The sequence below is a fragment of the Centropristis striata genome, chromosome 12, assembly GCF_030273125.1.
Source record: "Centropristis striata isolate RG_2023a ecotype Rhode Island chromosome 12, C.striata_1.0, whole genome shotgun sequence".
NCBI classification, from domain to species: Eukaryota; Metazoa; Chordata; class Actinopteri; order Perciformes; family Serranidae; genus Centropristis; species Centropristis striata.
In genome coordinates, this window is record NC_081528.1 from 13278511 (window position 1) to 13297685 (window position 19175).

Consider the following 19175-nt stretch of genomic DNA (forward strand, 5'->3'; position numbering starts at 1 on the left):
TTTTATTTATATCCTTTCCTGCACAACGTGATTGGTTAATGCCAATCAAGTGCTTTCCTAAAAAAGAAGAAAAAGTTGTTATTTTTTCCTTTTGTCCGTCGTTCTTTCACACATAACAACAACAACAGTTAAAAAAAATATATTGACGTGCAAATTTATGGAAAAAAACACACAGGCCTTTGAGCAGCAAGGAGTCCCTGTGCTGCTGTTGCTGGGCAGGCAGTGCACAGTGAGTTTATCATCTCTCTCTTCTTCTCTCTCTCTTTTTTTTTTTTAGCCCTCTTCTCATTCTGGAAGTTGGTTGGTTGGTGAAGGGTTGTTTTGATTTCATTGCAGGCCATGAAACCAATGCATTGAGCTGAAGGAGGCTAGAAAGGTGTGTGTGTGTGTGTGTGTGTGTGTGTGTGTGTGTGTGTGTGATGATTTTTTAACCCAAACCTGATTTCAGCACAGTCATTTGATCGAATGCTGCTAATAAAATATATTTATTGAAGCGGCATTAAAAAAAGTTAAGTTAAGTTTTATTGGAAGTAATATGACATATATGTAAGGCTTATTCCCATTTCCCCTTTAATTTCTTTAAGAGGCGGAAAAACTATTTCAGGTAAAATTGCTCAAAAATAATTATGAGACTCTTGCGGATTTGCAACAAAAATAGGGATTTTATATTATCCCCAATCTCTGTCTTTAACTTTTATTACTGGACGCATCAATTTAAACTACTTATTTTCAAAATATACCTTAAATCAAAATATTACTAATTATAAAAGGTACATACTACTGACATTTTAACTGTGTATCATTCAAAAATCAATAGCTTTCATCCAAACTCCCTGCGAGCAGCCTTATCGTTGGATTTAAATCCAAGCTCTTCAAAAAAAACCAAAAAAAAAAACGCTACAGTGCAAATATGTATGCTTCTCACTCTAAGCAGCCCACAGACTCTCCACCACCCTGAGCCTTCACTATAGGCTCTGTACATCTGCGTAGCTAACAACTGCCTCGGCCAGGGGATCTGTCTGCATCTGCTGTGCTCCTCTGCAGCCTATAGCTTGTTTGGGGATTGCTGGTATGTGTTACACTGTTTTCTGCTGCAGTGCTCTGTACCCTACAGCCTCAGTCAAAATGAGGTTCAGGTGTTGAGCAGGTGCACTGAGAGCAGATGCGCCGCTTTACTCGTTTCACTTGGCAGGAATGACTCGTTACTCCTTGTTTACCCCGTAAATCAATGTTTGTTTGGAGGAAGAAAAAAAACACAGACTGTTATGCTGCAATCCTATAGGAAGGAAAAATAAGCCTGGGGTGTATTCTATGTTGCATTTATTTTTGTATATACTGTTTATGTACTGTGTGTGCTGAACTGTATACATCTGTTAGTTTCTAGTAAAAAGAAATGACCTCAACAAGAACATATCGGCTTTTTATAGATGTGATATGTTTTCAATTCAGTTCAGCTTTCTTTAATTAACCAGAATAATCCAGTCAGTATGTTCACTGCGTTTCAGGGATTTCTGGGTACATATTAAAAATAAAACAATTAAACTATATCAAAGACTAGTTGCAGTTTGACTATAATTAAAAAGATGAACAAAATTGTATATAGAAAAAAGCAAGCTTCACTCTCGTTTTTTCCTTCTGTCTGTATTTTGTGCAGGTACACTAGCAGTGAAAAACTGTGAATTATAAGTACACACATCTACCTAGTAGAGCATCAGTGTTAATTTAAAAGATTATAATAAACACTTTGCTAGAGTTTTTTAAAGTGCACTCCCGTCAGATTTAACAATATATTTTTGGAATATTTTCAAGCATTAGCCCCAGAGCCATATCAGCTCTATCAGTACACAAACAACTCTTCAAACAACATCTATCAACTCTAAATAACTGTCACTGAAAAATCAACATTTATTACACTCGAATATTTGCTGGGTACACAAACCTGTTCTGGTTGTGTCTTGCATTACCGTTTTGAAGAGTTTCTCTCAGACTGTTCGGGAAATCACAGGAGGAGCTGCATACAAAGCATCCAATAGAAAAAAATCTAAACTTTTTGAACTCTCTTGTCTCTTTACCGTCTGATTTAATCAAATCAACATTAACATTCATCTGCATCTGTCGGAATCTGTTCTGGGTGTTGTTTTGCAGTATGACTTTGTGGAGCTGCTGGACGGCAGCCGACTCATCGCTAAAGAGCATCGGACCCAGATCGAACCGGAGCCCAGGTCCCGGCTGGATCATCCGGTCAGCGTCCACCAAGCCGGATTCATCCAGTACCTGGACTCAGGGGTGTGGCACTTGGCGTTTTATAATGACGGACGGAGCGCGGAGACAGTGTCCTATAACACCATCATCCAGGGTATGAGGACACACATCTGCTGCGATGACTAATGACTGTGATTGTGTGATGTGTAATGACATGTTTGGAAGACTTTAATTTCCTTAAACAGCTGCGCCTGCATGAGCAAACAGTTAGGGTGTTGGAAAGTGAGGCTACCACACAAACAAGCTGAGCTTTTAAAACTTTGAACCACCTAGGAGGCAGATCTAAGTTTTCGTCGGCGGGCAGTGGATTATTGTGCTCGACACTATAATACGAGGCCATACACAGCATTGATCCTTCCCTCCTAACAACCTCTTCAGCGTTCTGAAGGCTGTGAAATTTCCTTGTGGGGTTTTGAGGTAGGAAAAACACTAAAAATGAGTTAACATTTTTCTATTTCCTTTGGGGAGTTCCATTGATCCGACCCTACAAATATGAAGGTATCGATGTGTGAGGTCAAAATTGCCTGGGACCGACACTGGCTCAATGAACATCCAATACAAGTCAGAGTAATAACAAAAAAGTTTGCCCTCTTAACACCGATCAAAATGAGGGCCCTGGTCTTTTGGGGGCGCCGTTCATGAGCGATGGTCTGTTGAATGAACACAAGATCTGTCTGTAGGATATGTCAGATTAACTTCAACTCAGAGAGGATTTGAGCTGTAAACACTCAGGAGATTGCATGGCTTGGGCATGATCAGTCATTCAAGGGGTTGAGGGGGGAGGATGAGGCGGTGGAGGAGACAGGAGGAAAGCAAAATGTGTCAGGAAAATGGAATTATTTGGTCTAATTTAAAATGCCCGTGTGGCTTTTACTTAACATGGCTTAGATGGGAAGAGTTGGGGTTGCAGCATGCATGTTATGGAGGCTTAGACCTTAGTGGGACATGGACAAATAGCTGTAAATGTATGCCGTGCCTGATACGAGTACTGCAGATAAGGGATGCTTAGAAAGCCAAGATTCATGCAGGGCAGGAAAAAAAAAAGAAGAAAAGTTAGTATCTCGGTTGTCTGGCAGTATTTCTTAAACTGTACAGTTGTCAAATGTTATATTAGGAGGAATTTCAGATTCGCTGTAATATGACAATCCGATGAGTTATTAATAGTTGGACTTGTTCACTGCTCTACCCACAGAATCTGTCACAGAGTGCACACACAAGTGTTACGGAAACGGAGAGTGTGTGGCGGGATCGTGTCACTGCTTCCCAGGATTCATAGGACCGTACTGTTCCAGAGGTAATTATTTGCGCTCATATATTTTTTCCTATTCTATCCATTCATATATATATATATTGTTATATATATATTGTTGTATCCAGCCATGCAAATTATTGTTTTGTTTGCCCAGGTTTCTCCTTTTTATTCCCACACAATGTGGGTGACTGGGAAAATGTTAATGGTGCTCAAAGCAAAAAAAAGATCAAAAGCTAAGCCTCACAAATAGTTTCTCATGCAGCTGGATCAATGTATTGGCAAATAGTTGCTCATTGCAGAGATGTTGCAGAACAGAAATGCCATAAATATGTTTGAGATAATTAGAAACGCCGTTACACAGTCAGTCTAGCAGAGAGCACTGACAGGTGTTTATCTTTCATTTCCTTCCCCCTTTTATAGAGAATTGGGTGGATTTTTAGGAGAGACAGCAGGTTAACAGTAAAAGCCACATAAAAGAGGTGTATATGGTCTGAAAGCTGGGAACCTGAAGATTAATTTGAGATGCAGCTTAGCACTGTGTCAAGTTGTTCTAGTCATAAATCTGCAATAAACATTGCTTTTGAGGAAAATCCTGCGCAGTAAATTTTTTTAAACCTGTTTTCATTTCTCAGCCGCCTGTCCGGTCCTGTGCAGCGGTAACGGCCAGTACACCAGGGGGCGCTGTCAGTGCTACAGTGGCTGGAAGGGCACTGAGTGTGACGTTCCTGCCTCTCAATGTATCGATCCTCAGTGCGGGGGACATGGGCTGTGTGTGGCGGGCAACTGTGTGTGCAACACCGGCCACAAAGGACCCAACTGTGAACAAGGTAAATGGGGAAAAAAAAATCTTCTTCCCATTGGATTGGAAGCTGGTAGATGCAACATATTTCTGTGTGAGGCTCTGGGGGAATCGACACAGTCCATTGATGAAACAATCGGTTGTTTTCAACTCCACCGAGCAGATAATGCTTTGGATGTTGTTATTGATACCGTGTGTATAAATTAACTCCCTCTTAGTGTTTAGACCACATGAGGGTACAAGCTGGAACAGATTGTGCAGGCCCTGTTGATGCAGTCACCTATTGGAATGCACCACAGTAGAAGACACCTGTTAAAATCAATCAGTCAATAGCATCTGTTCCTGCGTTTATTGAGAAAGACCTTCTTCTTTCTTGTCAACCTTTTCCACCTCCCCCTTTCTCTTCAGTGCGTTTAACGTTATTGATCCCTGTGCAGACAAAAGACAATTATCAGCTCAGATTTACATGAGCAGCTTGGTGACCTTAAGCATAAAAAGCTATTGAGTTTACTAAATGAGTATTTTGCGGTTTTCATTGAAGTGAAGCAATAAGAGAAGGAGACCTTAATGGGAGATGGTTCCATTTGTAGTTCCAAGCTTGCATGCAAAGGCTCCAGTTTGATGAATTGGTTCAGGTGAATAATCAATATCAGTGTCCAAGCAGATGTAGAAATGCACAGAGCAATCAGCTCCAGAGGAAGCACAATGACGTTGTTGCAAATTATCCCTATGGGTTGATTATGTTGGTCATAATTGCCAATTATTAACCTAGATCAGCAAGTTGATCCGCAAATTGTTAATAGTAATTGATTATATCTGTCTAGACACTAATTGTGCCCCTTTTCCTAGTGCCTATAATGGTGCATAATTATGCTGTCAGTATATTGGAGGTACCCTATAATATACTGTGGAGGAGCTAGGAGAACATAGGGTGGAAAATTACTACCAGACACCTCTAAACACTGCAGAATTTTTAGCTGTGGCTCACCAGCCATCATCTGGCACTCTAGCATTTCCACTCTAAAAAAACAATTTTGGCTGCGAGCGGAGTCAAATTGGCCAGGATAAATAAGCAGGTTGCATAACCTGTCAAGAAGTGGCAAAATAACAAACATCGCTGTCTTTTTATGTCTTCAGTGGACTGCGTGGACCCGACATGCACGGGTCACGGAGCCTGTCATCACGGCGAGTGCCACTGTAACCCGGGCTGGGGAGGGATCAGCTGCGAGATCCTGAAGAGCACTTGTCCCGAGCAGTGCTCGAGCCACGGCACCTTCAACACCGACTCGGGGACCTGCGTCTGTGAGGCCAACTGGACCGGGGCCGACTGCTCCATAGGTGTGATCACATTTCTATTTAATTTCATCACATCAAACACAGCCGTTGTATGTTAAAATTAATTAATCTGCCAGTAATTTCCCAGAAAAGTGTTTTGGGAAATTTGGGAAAAATGCCCATTACACTTTCCTAAAGCCTGAGTTGATATCTTCAAGCTGCTTGTTTTGTTCAAATATATTTAAAATATTATTGACATATGACAGAAAAGCAGCAAATCTTCACATTTAAGGAACTGCAACTAGATCATATTTGGCTTTTTAATTTGAAAAAAAAAACTTAAATTATTAATAGATTATTAAAATGGGAGCAGATTGACTTTCTTATTGGATTGATTCACTAATCGATTCAACTCTAATGTAATTGTTATTGTGTTAGTTTGCCGATGGCATTAGTTCTTCATAGAAAAAGTCTTTGTGGAATTTTTCAAAGTCTAGACAATCGCTTTCAAATAATTAAAATGCCATATTAATCTACTTTGAGTTGTAATCTGCAAAGTCTTAATTTCATTGATTTATTCACTTAGTTATTAATACATTTTGTGCAGTGTTATTCAAACTGTACTGAGAAATCCTTACAGACAGTAAAGTCAGTTATATAATGTCTTTTTCACGGTTTTGGTAGATAATGTTTGTGTTTCTCTAAAAAGTAATTGGCACCATATTCGTTCTGTATTTACTCCAAATAAACTCCCCCTTGCTGTGCACAGACACTGCAGACACTATGTGTCCACAGCAGCAGATGTATAAGCCTTTATTAACAAGCTGGAGGTTGAACAAAAAGATGTATTTCATGCAGTACATTATGTCGACATGTGGGCGTCTTATTAAGAAACTTTTGGCATAATTAGTCAGCTTTAGAGTTTAAAAAAAAACCTATAAATATGAGGGGGGAAAAGTGATATATGCTTTAATCTTTTAATGATTAAGAATAAATAAATAAACACAGTTTTAAGGTAATTAATCTTTTTTGAAATGTCATTTAGAGAACATCAGAGAACAATTTGTTTTCCTAAATTAATATGTCACATTTTGAAATGAAACTCTTTGAATAATATAGACAGTCAAATCAGTATCTTTCAGCTTTCCCCCATAGCTGCACATGCAGGAAACAACATTATTAATTGAAAGGTCTGGATTTGCTCCAAAGATGATGAATGGGAGCCTCTTGAGTCATGCATACATGCTTTGAGTACTGTCAGTGCAGTTCTTATGAGCTCTGGGTTACATCTGTCCTATATCACCTTCAGAAAAGTTTAACTTTGAAGTGATGGGGTGAAACTATAACAGCTGTATATATATATATATATATTTCCACTTATGAAAAAAAATGATACTTATAATTATGACAAAGTGTTCACAACAATCGTATTTTTAACTATTAATGCAAACTGTGTATTTTTAAGGCGAGACACTACAGACAAGGCATTGTTTCTTTCATGCACTGGTCAACTTTGAGGTTTTGGGCTATTTTTTTCTCCCATAGCATTAAGGGGTTTATTTTACTATATTTTGTAGATTTCTCCTAAATACACTAAAAGGTGGCTTGTAGTACTGTGAACGTATAGTCTAAACCTCGTCATCACAGGCATCGTTCGAAAGCTCCCACTCTCCTGCACGATATTATGTTCTATCCATGAAGAATATATGACCTTTTTTCTCATGCTCTGAGCCATAAATCTCAACTTGAGCTCCACTTACAGACACCAAACCGACCAGTTTTATTCCTAACTATTGGGGGGTTGTCTATATATCATTCATACTCTGATTTATAAAACATTTTGTTGCGAAAAACATGAAGAAAATATATATTTTTTAATTTCTGATTCATGAAATGATAAAAGGAGATATCCAAATTTCCTTCTGTAAAAAAAACTTTGAATCTAATACATCATCAAAACAAAATAATAACTTTAAAATTTGCTTCATCCAATGTTCAGATTTATGTCCTGAAAATTAATGCTAATTAGCGCATATTTAATGGTTTAGCATCTCATTCAATATCATTTCCATATCTAAACATGCAAAAACACTGGTGAAGTTTCATAGTGATATCTATAAGTTAAAAAATGTACCCTATTCACATGTAGTGTCTCCCCTTAAACAACTTGATTAATATATCCATGCAAAAACGACAACATAAAACATCTTTTGCACAACACAAACGTCTCAGTTCTTCTCCAAGTGGGAGTAAGAAATGGGAACCTGGACTGACTACAGATAACAAACCCATAACAAAAGCTTTCACGGGTATGAGGAGACAGATGTTGACATCTGATAGCCAGGAGTCACTCATGCTTGGAAAGAGTTGTATAACAAAAGAAAGCACAGAGGGGAAAGCTCAGTCACGGCTGCTGCACATATTTAGGGTTCTTTACTTCACCAGAAAAGTAAAAAATATAGCTGCAATTTTTCTTAAAATCCTTTTGACAAGAATAGTTATTCATTATCAGGCAAATTCCTCTGACAAGTGTTAGACATTTTGCAGTTTGGTAGATGGAACCTAAATAAATCTGCTTCATTATGTTTTGTACTAACTGTGGGCGCGATCACACCCTTAAAGTTTGGTAATCAACACTTGTCGCACGTGTTGGTTTTTGAAACGGAGCATATGCTGGCAGCAAAGCTTTGACTCCTCATATTACTCTTGTGAGACCCAGCATATGTTATGCTTTCAAATTCGACACCAACGTGTGTTGTTTTAAAAAAAGACTTATAGATCTGTTCAGAACCTTTGCCAGTGTGTTTTATGGCTGCTTCAGGTTTTTGTAGAGGAGACGAGACAATCGTGTATTCCCATCTGCTCGCAGCAGAGCTTCTTCATTTGTTACCAGCTTTGTATTCAGAGGATTTGGCTTTGGACACAGGTAGGTGACATGTTAGTTCAAAGGCTGGCCCCTCCCATCTGTTATCTGTGCATGAGGTTCAGGTGATTTATGCGCCGTTTCCTACCTCAGAATAGACTCTTTCTCTGCGCGTTAACCCCAGAGAGAGAGAGAGAGAGAGAGAGAGAGAGAGAGAGTTACAATGTCCATGCTGGGTTGAACAATTAAAAGCAGAAGTTGCAGTTTGTTTCTGTCAGTATAAATGTATTTCTTCTGGCTGTAATTCAATTGAAAATTAAATTATAAGTAGGCTGGATGGTGTGTTTGAGATGATAGATGCTGAGCTTTTGAAGCAGCATACTGCTTGTTTGGTCTGTGCCCAAGAAGAATGATTGTTTTGGTGAGCAGGGATTTTTTTTCTCTCCTGCTTCCTTTGTGTCTGTCTTTATTTTCTTTTTTTTAAAGAGAAGTAATTTGTTATTCTGTTAAAGTTTTCAGAATTCCACACACAAGCTGTGGCTTGTCAATACTGACTATAGAGCTGACTGAACTGGTGTGGTTCAAAGTTACGCTTTACCCCACCTGGGTGGGTGGAGAATTCCTTCTTAATTAATGCTGCGGTTCTTCTTCAATTAAATAAACTTTAATTAACAAGCAAGTAGCATGAATCGACCGCCCACAACCCCTATCCAGCTTGAGTCAGGGGCATGTTAAAGGCAGATAAACACTTTTGGACTAATGAAAAATTGATTGCATAGATTCTATGGGAAGAAGGGATCCCTTTGGAATCAAATGACTCCCCTCCAGAGGCATGCTTAATATTCTACAGTGTCGGCCCGACTTAATCAGAACCATCCAAGGTCTCTCAATCGAAGAAAAACTCTATTCAGACAGCTGGAAACGGACTGCTAAAAGAGGCTCAGTAAAGGGGACTGTGGGTAAAGCAGTGGGGGTAAGATTAGCTTAAAAAAATAATAAAAATACATGAACAAAATGAGTAGATGTTTTATCCATTGCTTGTTACATTTTGGTGGGCAGAATTACGTCTCTTGGCTTATTTTATTTTCCTGCAGGCGAAACCAAGTTCTTTAAAAAGTCACAAACTTTTCAGTTATGGGCCTATATAAATTTCCTGGAGCATCAAGTCCGTTAAAATTTGAGGACATACTTGAGCTTCTTTTGCTCTAGCACACTGAGGGCTGTTGTCACAACGGGAAAAAAGCTTTGTAGCTCTTCTGTTCAAAAGCTTTAAAAGAAGCTCTTGGTCTCAGTAAATGAACATTTCTTATTCCTTCACAAGAGCAGCCACAGCTTGTTGAGCGTTAGCTTTAGCCCGGTGATACAGACTGGTTTACTTACCACCCATGGATACAATCATTTGAATTCTCCTTCTCTGAAGATAACACGGATTCATAACAGATGCTCTGCTGTTTCCGATGTTCCCCACTTGAAGAAATCATGTTGATCTAACATCTCTTGGAGTCCACACATAAGAACCTGCTTAAATCCATAACCCTCGCTTCAGTCTGCCAAGGCGTCATGCAAATGAGCCTCCAGAATATGTAAAACCTGAAAAGTGGTTGTTTTGGAAGTGTTTAGATGCACAAAGTAATTGCTGTGCTTTGCTTTTCTTCTGCTCTGACTTCAGACTTCTTGAACGATGAGGTTTTACTTTATTTTTGGGCTTCTGCAGTGCATGGAAAAATAAAGTGGCCTATGAAATTGAGTCTTTGATAAAGATGGTTTTAAAGTGGCTGCAGGAAGAAAAATTACAATAATAACCTGTGTTCCTCTTGCATGGGCATGGAAATAATGTCTTTTTTTTTATTGTTCCACTACTATTATTCAGAGCAGTAGTTATATATTGTGTGATAAGCTTTGATGTAATTTCAGATGGGAGGAAAAAAGTGGTAGTTACACTGATTGGAGCCATTTGTTGATAAGCTAATTAAAGTTCTCCAAGTAGATTTAAAATAAAATACATGTAAACTGAGTCAGATATTTCCACGCACAGTGTTTCTTTTTGCTCTTTTGTTCAAAGTTTTATCTCATCCAAGTGCATTCTGACATGCACTCGTTACATTTGGATTGGCTCTAATGCAGGCTGAGGGTGCTGTGCTGCTATTGTGGAAAGCATTTTTTTTTTAACAATGTAAATGTCAGGCACTGAGAATTTAAGGGACTTTATTACCACCGGATCCCATAAAAGTAATAACACTATATATCAAGATTAATTTCTTTTTCTTTTCTTTTTTTTCAGAGTAAGATTTATTCTCTATTTTCCTCTCTCTCTCTCTCTCTCTCAACTATCCAATGTGTGTTTTGGCAAAGTAGCAGCCAAATAAAAGTTGTTTGGGGATTCTGTTGCAGTGCTCTGACATGTCGTATGTCAACGGTGTTTCCTGCTTTGCACATTTTTTTTTCCTAAAAGTATATTGAGAATCATAAAGCAAGAGAAAGCTGTAAAGTCCTTTTTGGCCCATGTAAAATAATGCTTCTTAAAATGCCCTTTAATAGATGGTCGTAATTACAAACCAGATGAAATATTATCAGACATTGCAGCAGCTTCTTCTTCTTAAACATCACAATTTCAGCGATTTTCCATAACACATTTTTTAGGAAGTGTGTTGAAAATGTGTCTAGTTCACAGTTAAACTTATTGGCCCACTTTAACCGATGGAGTCAACACTTCTCAGCAAACATCAGAACATTTTTCAGTGGTGGCAGACTTGTCTACACAGAATACAAAAATACACCAGCAGGAGAAAAAAGGGCCCTTTTTCACAGAACAGAAGCTACATGACTCTGTGGCTCTTTCTTTTGCAACAGAGGTGTGCGTGGTGGACTGTGGTCCCCATGGCTTGTGCATCAGTGGTGTGTGTCACTGCGAGGAAGGCTGGACAGGACCAGAATGTGAACAGAGGGACTGTCACCCACGCTGCATCGACCACGGAGTCTGCCGAGAGGGCAAGTGTGACTGCCATCAGGGCTGGACGGGTGAACATTGCACCATCGGTGAGCCACTGTGACACATGCAGCACTGTACACCTACACACACTTGACAGAAGGGCACAGACTACAGAGGAAATTCATTTATGGGCAGGTTTAAAAGGGCGACTTTGGAGTGTGAATGTCAGTGTTTTCAGTACAGTTTCAAGCATCTGTTGGAAAGACACAGATCATGACACACTTTCATTCCTGCCTGCCTACTCCAAACAAGTACCTTTGCATGACAAACTAGTGATAAGTACTCTTTGGTGATATTTTCGATGCTCGGAAACAAACTGCTGTGTTTCAATTTCCAGAGATCAGTGAATCAAACATCGTTGCCAGGATCTTCATCCGTTGATTTGTCTGTTTTTCTGAATGTTGATCAGACACAGTCACTGATGGAAAGTAACTGAACCTTTACCCGAGTGCTGTACAACTTTGAAGTGCTTAGTATTTCCATATTTTAATACCCCTACTGATTTCAGAGGGAAAGTTCCAGCCACTTTGACTGTTACTTAACATTACCAATTCAGTGTTTCTTTATTTCCAAGCAAATGCTGGTTGCTGCTTCTGCCACATCAACACCTGTTCAGCAGCAAGCTATTCTTAGCCGGAGCCACCTAGCACCAGATGTTGTGGCACTGTAGAGGTTTGAATTAATTGAATATGTGTCAAAGCAATATTCAATTGTGGAAATATACCAGTATGTACATTTTCATCAATATTATATTAAAATGGTGCAGATTTTACTGATGCAGGGAGTGCAGCCCAAGGCCAATCCCCCACAGTAGCTTATAATGTTAACAAAAGTAGCGAGATGGGATTTTTGTGTCGGATACAGATTGAGAGGAAAAATTCACACATTACCTCTATGGTGGCTGATGTAGTGAATTTTTGAGCTGGAATGAAAATAGATATTTTCTATGTGGATTGTGCACCAATAATGAACCGATATGTCAGTGCAGATGTACTTTATTAGAAAATATTTAACATTATGTTTTATTATATTCTGTGGCAGGGGTCACCAACCTTCAAGGGCACTGAGTAATACAAAGGACTACTTTTTTGATAGAAACTTCTCGTCTTTGAACACTGTTTGCAATTATCATCACTGCTTCTTTCAACACCTCCCTGTCCGAAAAGGCTTTCTTGCTCTTTATCAAAAAGTTTGCAGCTCTAAATGAAGCTCCAGTGGCTTTTTCTGACTTTTTCACCGGCCTTGTGAAAACTGAAGACTGTTTTCCCAAGGCTGCCTTTAACTCACATGCTTTTTCTGCCCGCAGTGTGCTGCCAGGTGGGTAGTTAGTTTCTTCACATCGTGCCGTTTTCCCGTCGCCACAGTTATCCCCCAAATGAGACAAACACACTTTTGTTGTAAAAAAAACAAAAAAACAACACAACTCTTCCTCCCAATCATTGTGAGGATTTAAATTTTCTTTCGCTTTTCTGACATGTTTTTATTTTATTTTGGGGGTTAATACAGCATGTAGCTCCACCGTTGTAGCTGTGTCCGCTAACTTGTCTCAAGGTCAGAGTGAATATATAAATAAAACATTTTTGTTTTGAAAATGTTAGATTCATATTTTTGTCATTTTCAAATCTACATCAATGCAAGTGTTATTGATTCAAAAGAGAGCACTGTGTTGGCTATCCCTGCTCCATAGATTTAATGTATTACATTATCAATCATTTCTAGAATTAAAACTGAAAGAAGAAAAAGAAAAGAAAATGGTTAACTTAATACCATTTCTAAATCACCTAAGCATTGTTTTTTTAAATATATATATATTATATATTGTTTTTATTTGGAAAGAAAACATATACAGCACTGTGCCGACAGTTTTAGGCAGGTGTGAGATAGAAATGTTAATAGTTTAATTTTTAGCCATTAACAAAATGCAAAGTGAGTGAATAGATGAAAAATCTAAATCAAATCAATATTTAGTGTGAACATCCTTTGCCTTTAAACCAGCATCAATTCTTCTAGGCATTTTTCCACACCTGCCTAAGGCTTTTGCACAGTACTGTAATAAAATATGCACATATTGACAACAAATATATCCATACAGATGCGATATGCCTTTGATAGGCCAACAATGACTGGTGAATTGGTCAGGCTCTGTGTGAAAGTTAAAAAAAATTACTTCCCTGTCTCTTGGGTTCACTTGAAAAAAATTTGAGCACTTTGGAAAAGTGTTTTTTTCTTTAATCCCGCTGACAAACAAATAAACAAAGTGAACTGAAAATAAAACCTCCTCAGCAAAGCTAATTAAGCTGATAACCACCTCTCCCACAAATACTGAAATGTAATACATCCCTGCTCTTTCAAAATCTCTTCTTTTTTTGCAACATCTCCCATCAACTTTGTAATTTTCCCATCATCCATTTAGATATTCCACCTTTTAGACTGCTGAAGTGATGCTCCTATATTAGCGAGTCAAGGGCAGGTATGTAGGGAGCGAGAAAGCCACGGCTAGGCCTCTTTGGAATATCATTTTTCTGAAATGGCGGTGCTTCACCTGGCATTAATGAGGATAATGAGTTCTGAGATGTCACTTCCTATTGACCTTTAACTCAAACTTCCTCGACACTTTACCCCCTGTCAAAGGTCCCGTAGTTAAACCCTGACACGACGCGTCAAACACCATTCCCCCAAGTGTCATCTCCAACCTCTCGATGACGACACGCTCTCTGTGAAACAAAGATCCGCCACTCCAAACTATTGAACCCTAATTATGTATTTACAAGTTCTCTCATCAGCAATCTCCGGTCCAGAGCAACGCTCCATCTCTGGGGGGGCGGGGGGGGGGGGGGGGGGGGTATTGCTGTGAGGGAGTTGTTGGAAGGGTCACATTCCCGATCTTATTAATCTTTCCCTCCTCAGGGCAGATTGTGCACCATCCATTTTCTCTTTCTTTCCTCCTGTTTAAGGCTCCCGTCAGGAAAGTAACTCCTTGCTTTGGATGCAGCGGGGATGAATAGGCGGCGCGTTACCTTTTCTTGGAGAACCGGCAGCTTATTTTGTCTTTCAAACCCTGAATAACTGCCATTTGCACAAAGCGCCTTTTAATCACATTACATGGACAGAGCTTGAATAGAGGACTTCCTCGGCCATTCTTTTGTCACAAGCATCTAGATCCTGTTTTATATGCAAGGCTTAACCCATTGTCACTGCTTTCTCACCACTGCAGTTTACCACAGAGGTGTTTTGATTCGTCTTAGTGTACTGCTGGTTCATTGCCGTGCAGTTGTTGAAATCAGCCGAGTGGAGATGACGGCAACATTGAAAGAAAGAGAAGAAGAGGGGGGAAAAAAAGTTTAGCATGCTGCTTCATGATGCGTTCATAATAGACTGAGGGTGAGACTAGGTACCTCCTGACAAGCAGACAGTAAAATGTTTTGAAGCAGGCACAGATGAAACTGGCTCATCGTCTGGAAACAAAGAGTGTTTTAACAACTAGATATCAAGAGAAACCGTGTGTTCATTTTTCCTCCTGCAAAGCAAAGCAGATTGATAGAGAGTGTTAACAATGAATATTTTACTAAGCTTAGGATGATGAATTCATTTATGTTGCTTCCTATGGACAGGAATTTAAAAACCATCCAAGGCGATTTCAAATGAAAATGTGCTGATTTTGACCAGGGAGGCATCTATTATTCCGATTAATCACTTTCTGCTTTAATTAACATCTACACTGAGAGTTTGTCAAATACTGGATTTTTTCCCCCTCACAGCAGCTAAACTATGTTTCTACTCCTCTTAATCTGCAGCATCTGTCTCTTTTGTCTCCCCCTCTCTCAAACCAATTTTCTACTTGTTTTCTCTATTTGCATTTCTTTGCCTAACTCCTACTTACATCCGTTCTCTTTTCTATTTTATGTCTGTATGCCTGTCTGCCTGCCTATCTATCTCTATCCAACTCCCTCTTGGCTTACATGTATAGCCCTGGATTCCAGAGTATCAGGTAAAAACACTTTTCACTTTGCTTGAGAATTATACTCTTCGTGATGTTTTTTTCTGATCCAGAACACCTTTGTGTTGCTATAAAAAAAATGTGAACTCTGTTAAACAAAAATAAAGGAAATGGGTGAGCTTGCAGCTTTCCAGTCATATCCTGTCACTCATGCTTGGTATTAGCTATTCAGCTTAATCACCATAACGACTATGATTTACATACACAGTCGAGAGATTGAAATTAGAGCAGAGACTAAAAACGTGGCGAAGCCAACTATAATCTTCAGGGAAAACTACCTGCAAAGCTTCTTTTCCAAATATTTCAAGTAAGTTGGCAGGTACATCAGCTTTATGCCAGCAACCGTTCTCACTTTTTGTGCTCCCTGTAAGTTACAATAAGTAATTGTGTTTGTCAGTCTTAGCTCTCTGCCACCAAAGAGATAAGTAATTTTCTTTTCCAAATGTTTCCCTTTCCTCGGTTGTGTAATAGGAGCAGTCAAGATAGGATATAAAGGTAAATTGAACCACTACCCCCCCAAGGGAGATTGTCACAAACAATCCCTCCCTGCTCTCTGTCTTCCTAGCACGGCGTATATACACCTGTTCTATGTCCGAGTCGATCATAATGTTTCTGCTGTGATCCTGCTCGCCCGATATGTTTCCTCATCTCCTGTCCGTCCTAACCAGTCTCACACAGACTCCACGGTCCCTTCTCCCCCTTGTCTTAATTCCCTGTGTCTGCCAGATTAAACGCCCAAAACTGGTGTGGTTTAGTCATGTTTCGGCTCCCTGTCTTCACCCCTCCACTACAAGGAATGCGATCTGGCAGCAAGTGCTCTGTTTTCTGTAAATGTAGAGACTCTAGATCCTCCCTCTTCTTCCCACACTTCTTCCCCTATTTACATATATACTTGCCTTTCCCTTTGATGTTGCTGTTACTTCACATGAGTGTTTCTAACATCTGCAGTAGACTGTTCCTACTTTAATTATTTCCAGGGGAAAAGCAATGAACTTCCAAGACAAGTCACTGATTTTCAGCCTCTTAGATGGGATTTGTGCAACTTTGAACTTAAGAGTTGATCCTTTAAAGCCTGATTCAAATGTGGGGGGGAAAACCCACCTAAAATAGATGTGAATTTGGCTCCAAGTCAGCCCTCGATTTGAAAATCACACCATGAGAATTCTTGCAACCAAAACACGAGTCATTTGAACTCATAAAGAGTCATTCTAATTGATTTTCACAAAAGAAACACTTTAATTTCCATGAGGATTTGACTCAACATGCATTCACAGTGTCTCCTATTGGCCTTTTAACTCTGAGTAAACAGCTCAGCATGTTTCCTCCTTTTTTTTATCCCATACACTTTCCTTTTCAGTGTAGCTGCCACGCTGGTGAAACTCATGTGAAACGACTGTAACTCCTCACACCCTCCCCCACATCCCAAGTCCTGTCAGAGGTGTATCGTACTGTATGTTCACTCAATGCTGTCTTTATCATCTTTGTCCCTCCTCTGCCCCCTGTCCACTCTCAATGCCCCCTTCGCTCTTGTCTTCTCCCTCCTCCTCCACCTCCCCCTTCTCCTCCTGATTTCCTTGTTCTGACTCGCTCCACTGTTTGACACGTACGTGATGTGTTGACAGACGGCTGCCCCGGGCTGTGCAACAACAACGGGAGGTGCGTCCTGGATCAGAACGTCTGGCACTGCATCTGCCAGTCAGGGTGGAGAGGGCTGGGATGCGATGTAGCGACGGAAACGCTCTGCTCAGATGGCAAGGATAACGAGGGAGGTAGGATGAATTAAAAGCCTTTTACAAATAGTCTTTTAGCTTCAGAAAAACTGGTGTGTGTATCTCTTATTGTGCAAGACAGAAAATTGGCTTTGATGTGGCTCCTCGGTGACAGTGCAAACAAACAAAACAAATCAATCATACATAAAACATCACTGGAAGGAATATGCAAATGCGGTAGCAGAGCAGATTGTTAAACAGCACGCTTTAAAATATACAGTAGATCAATTATAAAGAGTAGTTGGGACCATATATCAATACTCTGGAGCTGGATAATAAACTGCTGATCAACAAGCCAAGAACTTTTGAGGTGACATACTTTGGAATAGTTCACAGTCTCTTGTCAGCTCAGGATCTCCGCTGTCGCTTTAATGAACTTAAGTTCACGTTAAAAGTCATCTGTGTGCACCAGAGCTCGACACCAGAACAAAGACGCCCGCACGTTTCCTATTGCATCCTGGTCAACAAAGCTTCCCCCTCCCTGTCTTGACTGTCCCTCCTGTTTTCCAGATGGGCTCGTCGACTGCATGGACCCTGACTGCTGCACTCAAATTTCCTGCCAGGGTCAGACCTACTGTCGCGGCTCGCCTGACCCCGCCGCAATCGCTGGCCAGATTCAGAGTTCAGCCGCCCAGCCCACATCCAAGGGCTTCTACGACCGCGTCAGCTTTTTGATTGGTCCCAGCGGCAGCCACGTGATACCCTGGGATAACCCGTTCAACAGCAGGTAAGCGGCTTAATGAATTACTGACGGCTCTTTAATTATTTGCATCACGTTGGCCGTTTGCTGTCTCATTACCAATCGGGAGACACCTGTGTTTGTGAAGCCACTCCAAAGCGTCAAAGAATCTCACATCTCTTTGTCTTTGCAGCCACAGTGACAAGTGTGTTTACAGTGGTGTCGCTGCCACAAGCGTTTATTATTTCTTCCACCAGTCAAGATTAAGTAGCTCAAGAGCAAGCTTGTTTCCTGCTAGGAACAGCCCATACGACTGGGAAAAACATAAGGATTAGGTTGCTTACGCCAAGATAACAGGACCATGTGGTTTTCTAAATTGGAAAGGAAAGCGCCGCAAACATTTCTCTGAAGAGATCATTTTCACTGCACATTAATGTATATCTTTTATCTGAAACCTAATTTTTTTGATCATCAGCGGGATGCCCATCACACAGTATATTTGAATATCTAAGACTGGCGCACTTAAATAGACTTCTCTTTGATATTTGGTTGAAAGGGGTTTTTTTCCGCTAGAAACTGTTTTTCCAGCAGAAAAGCATATTATATCGGTCCAATCACAGAGAGCTTGCAAAGAGCCAACATGGTAATGGTATTCTGCATCAAACAAGGTTAAATGAAATAGATGGATAAATGGATGGTTGGATATCTTCTGCTGGACTGATTGCCGTTCAATTTTGGACACAATTATGGACATTTGTGGATGAATCTTACAGACTTTGGAGATCCTCTGACTTTTCCCCCAGTGCCAAAAGCCTGCTCAAATCTTATTCTTCATTACTACTCGGACTACAAATGGAAACCAGAGCTTCCAATACCAAAATATGGCCCCATAACCTACAAATCCTGCATTTTTATAGATATTAACTATTTTATGGATTGCCTTGAAATTTGGTTCAGACATTTATTAAAAAAAATGGTTTATGGTAAAATACTTGCAAAACTTACTATGCTTACTGTTTCTTCCCAGTAAGCAGGCGTGCTAACACGCAAACTAACATTTCTAAACGGGTGTTATTTGGATAAACTGACCACATACTGGATATCTATATAGTTACTTTCATAACTGAAAATATATTAAAACATAATAAAGTATGACATATTACCTGCATTTAGCCCAGTTTAGTCTCTGTTGTACAGTCTAAAGAACCGCAAATCATCTGGACATTTCTCGCATACACAAAATCCACATGTTATCTAGACACTACTGCCTCAATTTTAAGTCACACTTGG

The 19175-nt window shown here is 39.8% G+C and overlaps 1 protein-coding gene across 1 annotated transcript in view; it reads left to right on the forward strand.

The window, feature by feature from the left end:
• The window catches only part of si:dkey-237h12.3 (teneurin-3), a 147634-nt gene that overhangs the window by 87537 nt on the left and 40922 nt on the right, over positions 1 to 19175 (forward strand). Inside the window, exons 8-16 of the mRNA XM_059345535.1 lie at positions 2146 to 2356; positions 3455 to 3556; positions 4147 to 4341; positions 5451 to 5651; positions 11302 to 11487; positions 15408 to 15428; positions 15909 to 15932; positions 17060 to 17206; positions 17717 to 17933. Of these exons, the coding sequence (XP_059201518.1) occupies positions 2146 to 2356; positions 3455 to 3556; positions 4147 to 4341; positions 5451 to 5651; positions 11302 to 11487; positions 15408 to 15428; positions 15909 to 15932; positions 17060 to 17206; positions 17717 to 17933 (1304 nt within the window). The remainder of the gene's footprint in view (positions 1 to 2145; positions 2357 to 3454; positions 3557 to 4146; positions 4342 to 5450; positions 5652 to 11301; positions 11488 to 15407; positions 15429 to 15908; positions 15933 to 17059; positions 17207 to 17716; positions 17934 to 19175) is intronic.